Source organism: Gopherus evgoodei, chromosome 5 (assembly GCF_007399415.2).
Source record: "Gopherus evgoodei ecotype Sinaloan lineage chromosome 5, rGopEvg1_v1.p, whole genome shotgun sequence".
Classification (NCBI taxonomy): Eukaryota; Metazoa; Chordata; order Testudines; family Testudinidae; genus Gopherus; species Gopherus evgoodei.
Window position 1 is genome coordinate 6,372,846 of NC_044326.1, and position 18,285 is coordinate 6,391,130.

General features: G+C 40.2%; 1 protein-coding gene across 4 annotated transcripts in view; it reads right to left on the reverse strand.

Moving 5' to 3' along the window:
* The window catches only part of ATRN (attractin), a 381,873-nt gene that overhangs the window by 194,134 nt on the left and 169,454 nt on the right, over positions 1 to 18,285 (reverse strand). For all 4 annotated transcript variants that reach the window (XM_030564553.1, XM_030564552.1, XM_030564551.1 and 1 more), the window contains exon 25: positions 13,967 to 14,028. In XM_030564553.1, the coding sequence (XP_030420413.1) occupies positions 13,967 to 14,028 (62 nt within the window). The remainder of the gene's footprint in view (positions 1 to 13,966; positions 14,029 to 18,285) is intronic.

Here is an 18,285-nt window from a genome sequence, read left to right on the forward strand (position 1 = left end):
GTGAAGAGGTAGATCTGAAAGTCATCAGCACATAGACTATGAACTGTGAATGGATTGCCCAGAGACAATGTTTAGAGGGAGAAGAGGACCAAGAACAGAACTGTGTGGGGAACTCCCACAAAAGGTTTGAGATGGATGAGGAGGATTGGCCAAAATGACAGACAGGTAGGAGAATTTGAGGAAGACTGAATTGCAAAAGATGAGGGGCGGGATTCCAAGAACAAGAATGTGATTGACGTGTCAAAGGTGGCTGACAGACTGAGGAGGATGAAGATAGAGAACAGGTTACACAGAAAGAGGTCAGAGACTAGGGAGAGCAGTTTCAGTGGAGTGCAAAGGCAGAAGCTGGATAGGAAAGAGTCTAGGATGGAATTGGAGGAGAGGAACACCAGACAATAATGTTGGTAGTGTGTGCAATGAATGCAGAGAGAAACGGAGAAGGGAGATGCAGCAGTAGATGGAGACAAGTGGCATCAAGGACATTTTTTTTTTTAAATGTGAGAGATTAAAGCATGTTTATATTAAAAGGGTCCGAATCAGAGGAAGAAAAGAGGGTAAGGAGGGGATGAAAGTGGGGTGAGGGAGATGAGATGGCATGGGATCATTAGAGCAAATGGAAGGGTTAGCAGATAAGAATCTTCTGTGCCTATAACATCAGGGGAGGAGAGAGAGTGTGAAAAAGATTTACATGCATTTCCTTGCCTGAGGTTCCTCACCACAGTCAAAGTTAACAATGCTCTTTTGTATTTGTTCTAGGACAAACTGCTTACAACTCTGTCACCAAATAATGGATTCCACATCCACAAAGGGGCATTTATGAAACTTGTTTTATCATGGACTTTATAACATCAGCCAGAATTCATAAGTTGCATGGACAGATTTCCCAGATCTGGGAAGGTCTTGTCATATTTCAATTTGAAGAGATCAGTAAGATCCTGTTTAGAGCAGAAACTACAGGTGGGAGAGTAGGTTTGAGGAGGGAGTCAAAGATGGTGAAAAACTGGTTGTGATTACATGCATGGAATTCAACGAGGATGAGAAGCAATACGACTTGGCTATGAAGATGGCAAAACCAAAAGGAAGAGAACAAATTTCTTGTAGAGGAAGTCAGCATGGTCATGAGATTTCTGCCAGACACACAACTCTGTGCAAGAGCAGGAGTGAAGGAAATGGATATTTGAGGTGAATCAGGGCTGGGAGTGGCAGAGTGGACCTTACAATAGGACAGAGGAGCAAAGGAGTCAAGGGTGGAGGAGAAGGTAGAGTAATGGAGATCAGCTCCTCAACTGCATAGGTTTTGCTGCATTGTCAGAACTTGTGGGGTTGGAAAACACACAGAGAAGCCTCACTGCTTTGTCTCATATGTTCTATGCTGTAATCGACTGTCGCTTGTCTCTATCATGTGTAAGGATCGACTTCATTCCACCAGGAGAAATCTGCCTCTCTCACCTGTGGAATTCAAGTCTGTGCAAGACACAAGGTAGTTAAGGTCCTGACAATAGCGACGGACCGTGTCTGATAGAGACTAGGCAGGAGAGACTGCATTTTGGGAGGGAACAACATGTTTGGTTGCATATGTGGGTCAGAAGTCTTCTGAGCTGATACCAGGGAGATTTGGCTTCAGATTGTTCATGAATCGGTGTGCCTATATTACTTTTAGAGTCTCGTTGGTTGTTGTTACTGATGTGTCTAGAAATGATGATCAGAGGGACATGAGCTCTTGCTGTTCCTTGTTAGGATATAGATATTCAGGCCTGTCTGCAAAGGCCTATACTTTAAGAATTTAGGTATATTCTTATCACTCAGCTAGTTACAGAGGTATAAAAGAAAGAATCAAAATCACTGTCTGTGTAATGGCCTTCTCTTATTGTGACAGGCTAAGGCCTTCAGCTAAGATGTAGTTAGACAGCCATAAGCTGAGAAGTGTATGGTCACATCCCCACATTCCAAACTAGTCACATTGAAATAATGTGCTACTGGGCTATTAGGAATAGAATCCTGCCCTGATCTTCCTATCACCTCCAGAGGAAGGGTAGAGCCTAGAAGATGTAAAAGGAAACTTAGTTTGGCAGCATCTTGTCTGGCAAGAACTCACTTATCACAGATACAGCTGGAAAACCCTTATGTCTGTATAGATGTAGTTGTGAAATCCTCACTTCTGTATTGTTTTGTATGTTTATTTGCATGGTCTCTGTCTGGTTCTGTAATTGTTTCTGTCTGCTGTATAATTAATTTTGTTGGGTGTAAACCAATGAAGGTGGTGGAATATAATTGGTTAAATAATCATGTTACAATACGTTAGAATAGGTTATTTAAATTTCAGTAAAATAATTGGTTAAGGAATAGCTAAGCAAAATGCAGGTTTTACTATATAGTCTGCAGTCAATCGGGGGTGGGGAGAAGAATGGGAACAGGGACTGGGGGAATTGGGATCATGTTTTGCTAAAGGGGGAAATGGGAACAGGAACAGGAACAGGGACAGGGACACAGGCAAGGCTCTGTGGTGTCAGAGCTGGGAAGGGGGACACTAAGGAAGGAAACTGGAATCATGCTTGCTGGAAGTTCACCCCAACAAACATCGAATTGTTTGCGCCTTTGGACTTCGGGTATTGTAGCTCTCTGTTCATGCGAAAAGGACCAGGGAAGTGAGAGGGTGAAGGAATAAGCACCCTAACATTCCTCAGTAAAAATGGATTTGATATGGGATTTTGTGTGATCTTTATAAATAGTAACAAACAGTGATAGACACTATAAAATAAGTCAATGGATAAGCAAAGAATATCAAAGAAAACATTTACTGCAAGACTCCAGGAGATCTTAATTATTGTAATGTGACATATTCCTGCTTTCCAAAAACAATTGGGAAAGGCTTACAACAAACAGACCAATATATACTACATAGAAATGCCTCCTCAGCTATTGTGCCACTATACACACCGCTCCCCCAGTGGTGATACCTGAAATTAAAATCATATTAGCCACTTCATCAAAATAAAATAAGCAGAATTATATATGGATAATCACTTAAATAGCAACATAAATTTATATGGAGCTTTACAAACAAACAAAAACAAAATCCCTCCCCTAAAGATTTCAAAGTAAAAGACAGAATGCCAGCTCAAGCAAGATAAGACTATGATGAAACTGGGGAGAAACAGAAGCAAATATCCCTGGAAGTAGCAGGCTTTAGGAAGGGATCATAGAATCACAGGACTGGAGGGGACCTCGAGAGGTCATGTAGTCCAGTCCCCTGCACTCATGGCAGGACTAAATATTATATAGACCATCCCTGACAGGTGTTTCTCTAATCTGCTCTTAAAAATCCCCAATGATGGAGATTCCACAACCTCCCTAGGCAATTTATTCCAGTGCTTAACCACCCTGACACTTAGGAAGTTTTTCCTAAAGTCCAGCCTAAACCTCCCTTGCTGCAATTTAAGCCCATTGCTTCTTGTCCTGTCTTCAGAGGTTAAGAAGAACAATTCTTCTCCCTCCTCCTTGTAACAACCTCTTATGTACTTGAAAACTGTTATGTCCCCTCTCAGTCTTCTCTTCTCCAGACTAAACAAATCCAATTTTTTCAGTCTTCTCTCATAGGGCATGTTTTCAAGACCTTTAATCATTTTTGTTGCTCTTCTCTGGACTTTCTCCAATTTCTCCACATCCTTTCCTGAAATGTGGTGCCCAGAGCTGGACACAATACTCCAGTTGAGGCCTAATCAGCGTGGAGTAGAGCAGAAGAATTACTTCTCGTGTCTTGCTTATAACACTCCTGCTAATACATCCCAGAATGATGTTTGCTTTTTTTGCAACAGCGTTACACTGTTGACTCATTTTTAGCTTGTGTTCCACTATGACCCCCAGATCCCCTTCTGCAGTACTCCTTCCTAGGCAGTCATTTCCCATTTTGTATGTGTGCAACTGATTGTTCCTTTCTAAGTAGAGTACTTTGCATTTGTCCTTATTGATTTTCATCTTATTTACTTCAGACCATTTCTCCAGTTTGTTCAGCTCATTTTGAATTTTAATCCTATCCTCCATAGCACCTGCAACCCTTCCCAGCTTGGTATTGTCTGCAAACTTTATAAGCGTACTCTCTATGCCCTTATCCAAATCATCCATGAAGTTATTGAACAGAACCGGACCCAGAACCGATTCCTGTGGAGAAACACAGGATGTTAGTAGAAAGATAACAGGACATGAAATCAGATGTAGGTGGCATGAGATTTGTAGGGACTGAAGGCTTTTCATAATGCCTTTTATATAAAAACCATTTTGCATACTGTTACAAAAATTACTAGGGAAATGGGAATGGGGAGGAATATATTTTGAAGAAAAAAATTGACACTTTTTAAAAACCACAGTCAGAGCATACAAAAAAAGCTTTCAATAGCTTAAACTTTGAGGAAGAAAACAGCAGGAAGGGAAGGAGAGGGGAAGAAAAAGTTTCCTGCAATTCATTTGGTTTTAGAAAAGGTTAACAGTGGTTAGAATATCATTTCTCTTACAGTTTCAATTATAATGAAATATTAATGAGCCAGTAAGAGCCATTTTTCTCAACCTTTATCTGCTGACAGTTTTGGAGCTTAAAATAAAAAGCTACTGTAGGGAATAATAACCGTAAATTTAACTAGCAAACTTGGACCTGATTTTCAAAGTTGTTGAGGGCCCTAACTCCAACTGAAAGCAAAGGAAGCTTCAGGCATTCAGAATCACTGAACTTCAAGCTCCAAATCGTTCAAAGGAGAGGAACTTGGTTGTTAAATAAAAAAAGAAATTAAGTATAAGGCCAGAGTAGAGTTTAGTCCCAGCCAGCTCTCGGTCACGCTATTCTCTGGAGTATGGTTGTTCAACTGGATTACTGGCTTTGTTTGCCCTGTAGAGCTTTTGGGGCTCCGCAGGTTTCCCTGTTCTTTCATAAACTGAGCTAAGATCTGGAATTGCGCCAGGTAACTGATTCTCTATCCTACTGGGATCTTTGAAATTAGAGTTCTTGACTCTTATTGCATCTCCTTGCCCAGCCTTGCACAGATTAACACATGTATGGAGCTCTGAGACTTGGAAACTTGATCAATACAAAATAATGCACATTGGAAAACATAATTCCAACTCTACATACAAAATGATGGGTTCTAAATTAGCTGTTATCACTGAAGAAAGATCTTGGAGTCATTGTGGATAGTTCTCTGAAAATATCCACTTAATGTGCAGCGGTGGTCAAAAAAGCTAACAATGTTGGGAATCACTAGGAAAGGGATCGATAATAAGACAGAAAATATCATATTGCCACTATATAAATCCATGGTATGTCCACATCTTGAATGCTGTGTGTAGATGTGGTCGCCCCATCTCAAAAAAAAAGATACCCTCTTCCGAACCTTTTCCAATTCCAATTTGACAAAAATGATTAGGGGGTTGGAAGAGTTTCCCTATGAGAAGAGATTAAGGCTAGGACTTTTCAGCGTAGAAAAAGGGGAGGTGATATGATAGAGGTCTATAAAATCATGACTGGTGTGAAAAAAGTAAATAAGGAAATATCATTTACTCCTTCTCATAACACAAGAACAAAGGGTTAACCAAATGAAATTAATAGGCAGTAGGTTTAAAACTAACAAAAGGAAGCATTTCTTCACACAACACACAGTCAGCCTGTGGTACTCTTTGCCAGAGGATGTTGTGAAGGCCAAGACTATAACAAGTATCAGCGGGGTAGTTGTGTTAGTCTGTATCCACCAAGGATTAAAATAGGATTCAAAAAAAAGAACTAGATAAATTCATGGAGCATAGTTCCATCAATGGCTATCAGCCAGGATGGGCAAGGGTGCAAAAACCATGCTCTGAAGTGTTCCTAACCTCTGTTTGCAAGAAGCTGGGAATGGGCAATGGGATGGATCACTTGATGATTACTTGTTCTGTTCATTCCCTCTGAAGAACCTGGCATTGGCCAATGTTGGAAGAAAAGATATTGGGTTAGATGGACCACAGGTCTGGCCCAGTAAGGCCATTCTGATGTTCCTATGTAAAGAAAGCACTGATGTACCACACAGTATGGCAATTTTCAAAATTAGTTACATATAATTAAAATCTGTGCATAGTCTAAGCAAAGCATGAAATGTTCGAACCAAGCCATTTTTAGCTGGACAGACCCTGAAAGAAGTTAGGCAATCAGTAAAATAGCTCTATGCCTCCATACAGAGAGTTCTAAAACCTAACATCCTAACACATGAACACACAAAATCAGATATAAAAATTGTTCATAACTTTGCTTAGGTACAGCTGAGTTTCTGTAAATAATACTTATGTGCTTGGCAATACACAACTCAGAAAGCCCTTGTCCTGAAGAGCTTAAAATCTAACAAAACAAGATAGATACAGGATGTGCTGGAAAGCTCAAAGGAATATTCAGTATTGATAACTTTTATAATCTGTGCTACAGCAGCACCTAGAGGCCCCAGTCCAGATATTGCACCACTGTACATGGCAGTGTACATACTCACAAGAGAGAATCCCTGCCCTGAAGAGCTTACAGTCAAAATCAACAAGACAGGACAGGACAGGGCGGGATGATAAACAGCGGCACAGAGCAGGGGAAATAGAGGAGAAATTATTTGACCATGGTCACATAACAGGTCAATGGCAGAGCTGGGAACAGACCCAGTGTGGTCGATATGGCAATTTCCTGGATATCCTTGGGAGACCATATTGAATTAAATTTAAGTATCTTTTGGGTCCATTGTAAATGCAAAGTTTATGAATTATTGTGGGCTGGGCCTGCAAGTAACCTGTTGCGGGGGAGGAGGGGATGTGATGTGAGGCCTTTAATATAGGACTATATTGAACAATTTGCAGAGAAGAAGGTACTTTTGGGACAATGCTGTGAACTGGTTTTCCTGGGAAATACTTAGCAGGAGGTTAAATGCAAATTCTTCACTGCAGATATACAAAAATCCAGCCTTTTGAAGCTACGCCCTGAAGAATGGGTCACTGTCTGATGATTTATCTGTCCTTGGAGACTGGAGATCAACGGCCCCAACTGTATAAAGAAATGGCTGAACTGCCCAGCCTGGGTTCTGAATCTGAGATGGTTATGAACTTGTAAATACAAAGAAAACTCAACTGTGGTTTTGAAGAATTGACACCTACAAGAGCCTGGGGTTGGAGCTGGGGGTGACCTCTGGAAAACTTTTTAGCATGTGTGTAGGTTCCTCTGTTTTTAATATGTTTTCTTTGTACTGCTTTCACCTTAATAATAAATGTGCTTGCTTAGAAAGAGCTGTGTGGTAAATTTTAACTGTGGCAATACACTGATCATAGGCCTCTGGAAAGAAAGCAAACCACAGATGCTGGTCTTCTAGGCACTCTGGCTTGCTGGGGATATCACAGTGCAAGCAGGGAACTGTGCAACCTTAAAGATCCCCATGTCAGGTGGGAATGAGACGTAGACCTCCACTCAAGAAAGATGGGAACTCAGAGCTGGAAGCCTAATAGTGGGTGCCTTCAAGGGACCACAGAGGGGGAATACAGGTACAGTTGCCCTGAAACTGTGACACTCAGATGTCCTGGTACCCTGTTTAGTACTCTATCCAATAGACCATTCTGTCTCTTTTTAACAGCCCTGGAGGAGAGAGCTTTTAGGAAGGATTTTAGTGGAGAGAGGATGATGATTTGTTGGACCAGAAAAAGAAGGGCATTCTACGTATGGGGTTTGCATGGAAAACGCCACAAAGACAGTTGTATGCAAAACAAGACAAACTGAACAGTGTGACTGGCATAACTGGAATACCAGGGGAGACAATAGGATGAGATATGGCTGCTGATGTAGACTAGGGAATAATTATGCAGAACCTTCAAAGAGATGACAAAAATACAATCTGTGCATTAATTTTCAAGGAGGATCAACTATATGGGAAATCTGAAGGAGTGCCAATGGCACTCAAAGAAATGTTAGACATTTATCAAAATTTCAAAGTTAGGGTGTTTTTTCCCCCATTTTTTAAATGGCCTGTAGTTCAAATACAATTTTAACAATTTTCTTCAGACTTGGCAGAAAAATTCTCCTTCGCCTTAAAAATCAGTCTGAAAATTTTCATATCAATTCTATTTTGCTAAACAAAGTTATAAGGGGCTAAAAATAAGACTTTTTTTTTTAATCATAGAGCCTGGTTGCAACCTTACTTATGGAACCATGACTAACATTCCATCATGGAATTTCAAAAACAAGACAAATCTCAATGCAGTTTAACTCTAAACAGCAAATATGAATCATATTGTTCTAATGCGGTTGAACGGGGGGAGATAGCTCAGTGGTTTGAGCATTGGCCTGCTAAACCCAGGGTGGTGAGTTCAATCCTTGAGGGGGGCATTTGGGGATTGGTCCTGCTTTGAGCAAGGGGTTGGATTTGTTGATCTCCTGAGGTCCCTTCCAACCCTGATAAACTATGTTATATGGATTGTGAAGCAAAATATAGTGTGAAAGAAGGCTAATAGTCACTGCTACACTTAGAGAATGAATACATGATGGATGGAAAACACTGAAAAACAGCACTATTGTGAACTTCGATAGTCTTATTCTTCTGGTATGTTAAGTTTTTAATAAAATGTTATGGTATCATCTTCTCTGAGAGTTATAGAAAAATCATCACCATCAACATTCCAATTCTGCCTACTCTCAATTTTATTTTTAAATTGTAGGTTTGTGTTAGCATATATTTCATGTTTGTTTCTTCTTTTTTCAAGTCTGCTTCTATTAATATGATAGCATCAGAGGAATACTATTTTACTGTATCATTTAGACCTGGGGATCTCAAGCACTGGTCCATGGACCACTGATGATCAGTAGAGCATTTGCTGGGAGCCTGCAGAGTGCTGACTGACCATATGGTGCTCAGTCCAGCAACTAAAATGCATTAAGAGACAGCCAAAGACCAAATACATTCCTAATATTACTTTTCTATATAAGCAATTACAGCTGCAACATACATCACATAGGTGAAATCCTGGCCCCACTGATTTCAATGTGCAGTAATTTGTTACCTTGTGCAGTAACTGTGGTTCTTCAAGATATGCATCCTTATAGGTGCCCCACTTCGGATGCATATGCACCTCTTCAGCCCTTGATCAGATTTTCCATTAGCAGTGTCTGTTCAGGCCGCACAGACACTCTATACAACCTTGTGCCACTATCCAAGGGTACAGAGGGCTGCACAGGTGAACCATCCTCAGTTCCTTCTCAATCCCAATATCCAACAAGGACAGTCTGAAGCAGAGAGGAAGGAGAATAGGTATTGGAGCACCCATAGGAGAACATCTCAAAGAACCAGTTACTGCAAAAGGTGAATAATCTTTTCTTCTTCTTCGAGTAGTGTCCCTAGGGGTGCTCCACTTTAGGTGACTCTTGAGCAGTATCTTCACAGGAAAAAGGGAGCTTCAGAATCAAGACCAAGACTTAAGCCAGAACAACAGAACCAAGTGCTGAGTCAGATCTGATAGCATGGACCAAGGCAAAGTGTTTAGATAAAATATGCACTGAAGCCCATCTAGCAGCTCTGTGTGTCTCAGACACTGGAATGTTTTTGAGTAACACTTAGAAGCTATTTGTGACCTGGTACAGTGTGCTACAATTCTCTGGGGAGGCAAAGCACCAGCTGTATCATAGCAAGTGGCTGCAACTATTCAAGTATGTTCCTATGAATTGTATTCTCTGTACAGGGGCTGACTTGGACTACTTTGTGTTTAGTTGGAGACCCAGCTCCTGGAAGGTAGAGAGCTGTATGAGTGGAATTTAGTACTGCTTCAAAAGATCAGCCCTGGAGTAGCCAATCATTGAGATACAGGAAGACTACAATTGCTTCTCAACAAAATAAGCCAGCACTATTACTAAAGCCTTTGAGAACACCACTGGGGCCAAAAGAGAGGCTGAAGGGAAATACTCAGTAATGAAAATGATCCTGGCCCATGGTGAAGTGCAGGAATCTCCTGTGCACGGGACATATTGCTATATGGAAATAACTATCCTGCAGTTCGAGGGCCAAAAACCAATCTCTTGTCTATTTAGAAGGGATTAGATCTGTCACAGTCACCATCCAGAACTTCTGAGACTAACAATTTGTTCAGTTATCTTAGATTAAAGATTGGTCTCCACTCTCTGTCCTTCTTTGGTATAAGAAAATACTTTGAGTAAACTACTTTCCACCTGTGTGGGGATGGAAATGGTTCTAAACAAAGGAGAGAATGTACTTCTTGACTCAGCATAATCTCATGAGAGGGCTCTCTAAAGTGGAATAGGTAAGTGCGGTGTGATTGCGGATGAGATATAGTTATAACCTCCATGACCCACTTCACTGTTGTAATATGCCACTAGTCTTGTTATAAGTGGAAAAGGCAGTCTCCAAAAGCGGGAAGGTATGCAGAAAGTAGCAGCCTGCAAATTAGAGGTGGGGAAGGAGTGGAGCCCTCAACCAACACATCAAGATTGCTGTTTTGAAGATGACAGTTTACTAGTTGAAGGAGGGTGGGAATCTCTTTTCCTTTGGAATTTGTCTTTTTCTAGCAGGCTCAGCAGTTCTGTGAAAACCAGAGAACTGAGCCAGCCACGATCTCTGGGAAGTTTGAGTCCTGCTAAATCTCCTCTTGTTTGTAGGGGTGTATATAACAAGATACCTCAGTGTGGCCCTGGAGACCTTCACATGTGCAGAGACTAATCCATAGCTCCCAAGAAGAGCTTCTGACCAAACAGGAGGTCCTCCCCCATGTTATGAACCTCTCTCAGGAATCTTGACAACTGGAGCCACAACATCTTGCGCATGACAACTGCTGTGGAGATGGATCTAGCAGCAACGTCTGTGGCATTCAAGGACACTTGGAGAGGGTCTGGATAATAACTAATCCTTCTTAATAACAGCATGGAAGTGTTCTCTATGCTCCCGTGGAAGACGTTCAATTGAGGAAGCAAACTTGTTGTAACTCATGTAGTTATTCTTGGCCATGATTGCCTGATAGTTTGTCATAGGAAACTGGAGGGTCACAGAGGAGTAGGCTTTCCACCTCAAAAGGTCTAACCTTTCTGGTCCTTATCATAAGGAGTAGATCTGGAGTAATTCTGTCTGACTCATTTACAGCACCCACCACCAGGAAATTAGGTGGGGGTAGGGAAACAAAAATTCTGAGTCCCTGAAGGTAACATATTTCTTATCAGCCCATTTACAAGTTGGCTGTATGATGGAAGGAGTTTGCCACACAGCCTCTGCAGGATCCAGGAGTGCTTTATTAACTGATACCACAACCTGGGTGGTTGTCACCCTCTGGAAAATGTCCAAGAGCTTGTGATGTGAATTTTTAACCTGCTCAAGAAGTATCTGGAGGATGTTTGCCACTCTCTTCACAAGGCCCTGGAACTGATTAAAATAATCAGTCATCGATGATGGTAGAGGCATGACTGTCTTGTCTGGAGATGAAGAAAAAAAGAAGGGAATTTGTGACCCTAGTTTCCTGGTGCAGTGGAGCCAGAGGTCTGGAAAAATTCCTGTCAATAAGCTGCCCAAGCATCCCAGTAAGATCACTGGAGAGGCCCATATAGGAGAGGGGCTGATACCCAGGACTGATTCCACCATCCCTCATGTGGCTGAGGGTCTTTTTGTTAGAATATGAGTTTCTGTAATGATGCAGAGGGGAACCCCACACAGATAAGGAGGCTGACTGAAGGTTTCCTTTATCCTCCTCAATGTCCTCCAAAGTGGGAGAAGGGGTGGGGGCAAGTAAAGAAAGATGGAGAGTTCTGCAGTAGCAGGAAGCACTCGTAATCTAGAGACTGTGATCTTGGTACTCAGTGTCATTCAGTACCATTAAGCAGTGGGGACTCCAGCTTATCTAACACTGACAAGTCCATGGAGTAAAGGAATTTCTGAGGCTCCGAGCGGGTCGGTACTGACACACCAGTTGACTTGGGCAGTAACATACCTTTGGAGTACGTAAGCATTGGGGCCAAAGGGGTATGCTTTGATTTTATCAGTATTGAGGGTGCCAAGTGGGAAGGCACCATTGGTAAAGTCTAAAATAGATGATGCTGATCTGGAGGCAGATGGTACTGGGGCTCTGCCAGTGTTATGTTTCTCTGATGTGCTCTGGGGTCTCCTCCACTGGTACTAGAGGAAGAGAGTCTGCCAACTCGAAAGTACCGAGCTGAGAGACTGAGGCCTCCAACACTATAAACCTAGCAGGAGATCAGAACTTCTTGGGAGCTGGCTCCTTGTGGTGGGTGACTGAGCTCCTCTGCTTTGGAACCTTCCCTAAATCCTCTGAGATCTTCTCCCTTCTAGAGAAGATCTTAGCCAAAGCGACACAGTCTGGAGACAGAAGAATGGCAGGGGGAGGGAAGGTGGAAGGTGCGGGGTCTGTTGACCCGGCTCGGAAGGAGGTCAAAGGGAGTGTTCCATCAGCAGCAGCTTCAGTTTGGTCTCCCAATTCTTCTGAGCTCTAGATTTTAGAGCCAGGCAAAAGTTACACTTTTGGGAGATAAGAGACTCTCCCACACAATGGATACATTTAGAGTGGCTGTTGCTGATTGGGACAGCCACACAACAAGAGAATCAGCTTTTGAAACCTTGTGAGCCAGGCATACCCAGCCAGACCAAATAAGCTCACCAAAAAAATGGAGGAGGAGGAAAAAAAGGAGGAGTGGGGGGAGAAAAAATGAAACCTCTCATATCTAACTGATTTTATTCTAACCACTAACACTAACTAGAAACACTGAACTAAACTACAAAACACACTGAGGCACACACAAGGCAGTCATGCTAGAGCTCCATCTCAGGCAGAGGTTGGAGGGAAGGAACTGAGGGTGATTTGCCCGCGCAGCCCTATATGCCCTGGGAGCGTGGCACAAAGTTGTATAGTGCGCATGCATAGGTTGAACAGATGCTACTAACAGGAAATCTCCAATCAAGGGCTTGAGAGGCACATGTGTATCTGAAGTGGAGCACCGTCAAGAACGCTACTTGAAGAACTCCTCTCAGTTACTTCAATGGGAACAAGATTTTACCCCATATCAACATGAATGAGATAGGAAGTAAACCATATACAGTAGAACTGATCAGTGCCCTTTGGCTACATTGCACCGAAGCGACTGTTGCTGTTATGGGGAGTGTCAACAATTCACAGCAGAGAAAGTGTTCCCAGGGGAAATGTTGCTCACAAGCAGTCGTCGCTCTTACAAGGTGTTGTTGTAAACAAGCATCCACTGTAAAGTGTCCTCACAGCGCTATTTTAAGATGTAGTCCACACTACGAAAAAAATTTGATATAGGAGCCGCGATAAATGAGCTTCATGAAATGCCAAATCAGTGCTCTTAGGTTTTATGAACTCTTCTGCCACTGAATGTCAGTAAAAGCTCAGACAAGACACCATTTCTGTACGTGTTTACTCATGAGTAAAACATGTATAATCCTTACCTACTTCACAAAGGACTGTGAGGCTTTAACGTTCATAAGGCACTTTGAAATGTTTACTTGAAAGTGCTACTTAAGTAGCTTATATACAGTATTAACAGTCCCTACAATTAGGAAGTCCAGTACATCAGTTTATGAAATCCTACGGATCCAATTTTCATCACTTCTGGAGACTTCCCATGTTCTTATTAAGAACACCCTTTAGATGAATGGAAGAGGAAATAGATTATTATTTTATTTCTGTTGATTCCCTTCTTATGGCATCATGAACCTGTTTCACACTGAGGATAAGGGCTCATTTTATTCAGAGGATGGTGTGCGCTTGCACTGACGTGTAGCCAATTTCTCTAATTTAACCTTACAAAGAAAACATATTAAATGTTAATAGTAGTACTTTCAATTCACTAGACTTAAATGTTAGATAAAGATGATGGTTTAACTTTAATAAACTATAAATCAGTGTATTGATAAAAGAAGCTTTCTTAAAACAGTTGAAATATTTATCTGCCTAAAATGAAAAGTACCTGAAAAATGTCACAAAGAACTGTACCAGGTCCATAAAGTTGCTGTGCTGTGAGAAAGCAATCTGTAAAAGAAAAGCAAATGTTTTCCTGTTACTTCACTGGCAGATAATTTATATCCAGAATTCATCATTACACTGCTGCTGGGATAAACAATTACTATGAAATACTGCTTCATTTTCTTCAAAATGTACACCATGTTGATTTTTTAAAAACAAATATTAAGTAGTATTCCGAGGAAGAAGCAACAGACCTCAGATTACGGTTTGAAAGGCTTCATCCAAATTTCTTTTTAAAAACAAAACAAATAATTCAGCTTTTCCAGTTACAATCCAGGAATATATCACTTTGGTAAATGAGGCAAAAGAACATGGTAATCATCTTTGAAAATATCCAAATCCGAAATGATCACAATACTCACAAAGAAGAAGCAGCATACAGCTAAAGTTGAATATTTTGAATTACTGCAGACATATTAACCAATAAAGTACAATAAATACTAAAAAGTTCAAAAGTAAGCAGATTCCTTGGGCCCACTGAAATAATACTCTTAAAGTAAGATCTTCTTGAATAAGGAACTTACACCAAGAGCAGCAAAAAGGCATGAAACACAGAAGATAATAGATACTGTAAAAACAACTATGGCATTCATTTTAACCCACTTTCCTGCAAGCCACTCAAACTGAAAAGTGAAAAACAACCAATTTTTTGGACACAAAACAGAAGGAAGAAAGGGACAGGAAATTGGGAGGTGGTTAGAGGCAAAAGGAGAGATTAGAGAGTCTGGTTAAAAACAACAAAGCAAAGGGAAGGCAAGCCAACAGAAAGGCAACTTGTGATTGCTAATATTGCACAAACTCTTTCCAGGTACCTCCTATTTCCTCTGACTATCAATCCCAGCACCGCAACAGGAAATTAACTCTTTCGTGAACAATCAGAACTTTTTCCAGCACTAAATGGTAACCGGCAGTTTATATAGAAAGCTTTTCGTTTTTATGGAGTATGTCTCAAAGAATTGTTTCTATTTTCCCATTAAATGACACATCATAGCAATACTGGTATCAATTTTAACCTATTCCCACTGTTAGCCACAGGTTGAATATTATGAATACCAGAAAAATTACCATTGGTTTATTATTTTTTCCAGAAACACTGTGTTGCCATATTTGCTTTAAATATCTATATTATATTACATCTGATACAGTAGCAGGCCAGAACTATTTATTTACAAATATGCTGAAATGATCTTTATACACTATAATCTCCTTTGGAGTGCATAATGGTATACTTTCTGTTTTGTTGGAAAGCTTATACCCAACAGCACTGAAAGCTGCAGACTGTATGATTCCACTCTTTCAACCCTACTGCCTATATATGACGGGAAGATTCAGCAAGCTATATTTTAAATTTAATTTTAATGCACTGCCCAACAGTCTACTTGAGTTTTCCAGTTAAAAAAAGGACAGAAAATGTATGGAGATGCACTTACAGCACTTTACACTTTAATCACAGAGGGCTAAATCTATGTTTTCTTTAAAACAATTACCAAGATAGGAATATTAATAATTTCAAACAAATCAAATAATTTCAAGCTCCTGATATATTATAGAATCAGGAAGTGAGAGTAATTAAGATACCTGTTATGTAGTGTTAAGTTATGTAATGTCTAAGATACAGATGTATGCAGTAGTGTTGTAGTCATGTTGGTCCAGGATATTGGAGAAACAAGGTGGCTGAGGTCATATCCTGATTGGATCAACTTCTGTTGGAGAAATAGAGACGCTATTGAGTTTACACACAGATCTCCTTCTTCTTCTTCTGTGTAAGCTCAAATGCTAGTCTCTCTCACCAACAGAAGTTGGTCCAATAAAGATGTTACTTCAACCACCTTGTCTGTCTAAGATACTGAAACATTAGAGGTAATCCCACATTACATGCATCTGACAAAGTGGGTATTCACCCACGAAAGCTTATGCTCCAATACATCTTTCAGTCTTTAAGGTGCCACAGGACTCGTTGGTGATCCAGACTAACACAGCTACCCCTCTGATATCAGAGGTAACATTGTACACAGTTATACATTCACAATATGACCTATATTAATAAGAGAATATGATAAAACTGTAATTTTTTTTAACTAAAATCTTATATAGAACAAGGAATCTAGAAGCAGAAAAAGAAACTGGACAGGCAAAAAATTCTCCTGAAAGAATCATTATCAGGCTACTGCATGCTGGAAGTCAAAGCCCATGCAACTGAAATACAAGTAAATAAAATTAAACAAGTGGTAGGAACCTCTTTTAAATACAGTGGAGGACAAATGACTATGGGCCTAGATTGTCTTTTAAAAGAGACCGAAGTGGGATTTATACATTAAAAACAAGCTGCTGCCATTTCAGTGCAGGATGGATCCCAGAAAAAAAATTGAGATGCTTATGTGCATACCAAAGGTGTAAAGCACCTGTGATAACAGAATTAAGGAACTCATCTCTAAGCCATGACTAGAAAAGGACGGCCACAGACAGAAGTCTGAATAAGGAATTAAAGTGAAAATGAAGAGATGGATAAGTTCTAGGTAACACAGAAAAGTCAGTTTCCTCTGGTGCATAAGTGACCTAGTAAGTGTGGTTTCTTGATTGATTTGGCAGAGCTTGCATTTTGGAAGGACGTAACAGGGGAGTTTGCATCTTGTAAAAGGGTAAAAAGTCTCAGGTGACTTCTATAATTTACTTCTCACAAGTTAAAAATACATTGTGCTCTTCACATTACCCCCTCTGTAGCCTATTATCATCATAATTAAATACAATAAAAATTAATAACTTTCCTCAAGTACAGCCTAATTTCTTTGAATACAGCCTGTACTCAAGATTTAATTAATGTTTAACTATATGGAAAGGCTGAAGTGTCTGTGTTATATTTTAATTAAACTCATTCAGGAAAAACAAAAGTGAGATGTAAAATTTCTTAATGGATCCAGTTTTTGATTAATGTTAACTCACACTAATTAAAAAAATCTCCTTAGAAATGGTTAGAAAATTCATTCTGTGCTTTAAAAAAATAAGTGCTGTACTTTTGGGGAGGATTCACTGTACAGTATTTTCCCATGTGAAACAAAGAGGTTATATGTGCAAAATGGAACTCGATCTTAACTATGGAGTCATGACCTGTGGTCCTTCACAAACTAGTGTCACTGTAGCTGCCTAAGAATAATTTTGTATTATTAATAAATGGTTAAGAGCAATGAGACCAGACCATTCTATGTAGTTCAACATAGCACTGCTAGTAGAATCTGTTTCCATGTAGTGAGAAGATAGCTGAAAGAAAGCACACAAACTATCACATTTTTTGAAAACTCAGTGATGTGCAGTATCATATAAAACTGCTTTTCAGTTATATGAAAATTGGATTTTAATGAGATATAAGCTAAAAAATTAAAGAGTGTACCTTTCATTTGATTATGGTAAGATCTCATAGGAAAATGAGATTATAGGTGATATGTGGTTACCCCTACTGCTGAATTTCATAAGACATTTGAAATAGCTTTGAATCATTAAGAGGATTTTGTGAGTGCACATAAGGAAAGGGCTTGGCGATGAAATGCTTTCTAGGAAGGCAATTTTGAACTGAAATTTCAGTATTTAAGTAATAGCTGGTATTTCTAACTTTAGAATCACTTTTAGTTTAATTGTTGTGAATCATTTTATAGATTTAGATTGATGCAAATCGGCACTGCACAAGACTAAGCATCTTTAGCTGTGGGCTGGTATCACAATTAGCATCTCAGTATTGGAGAGAATTAAAGTACGTTTAATAAGACTAGAATAACTATGTCCAAATACTGATTTACTGAGATTGTAACTGATGGAGTGAAAATCAATCTCTAAACTGAAATCAGTTCACTTAGACTTTGTAAACACTATTATAAACATATCTGTTTAGCTTATGTTTACATTCTTATTTAATTTTGAGTGATAAAGGCTATAAATAAAGCTCTTCACGTGTTTGCTCATGTCAGTTCCAGTCTAGCTGTGTGTGCGCCCATGTGCACGGTGGTTGGATATTTTTGCCTTAGTGGTATCTGCAGGGTTGACAGTGGCACTCCTTCAGTACTATGCTCCTGGGTAGGTGCCATGACTCTACAGATCAGGCACCACTGACCCCACGCCCTCTCAGTTCCTTCTTACCACCTCTTGTGGTTAGTGGGAGTGCTTTTCCTTGCACTGCATGGGCTAGTGGTTTTCATCTTACCGACCTGGAGCCTTAGGGCCTTGTAAATTGTTTATAGTAGTTAGTGTTAAGAAGTTGTTACGTGTAGTTAGCAG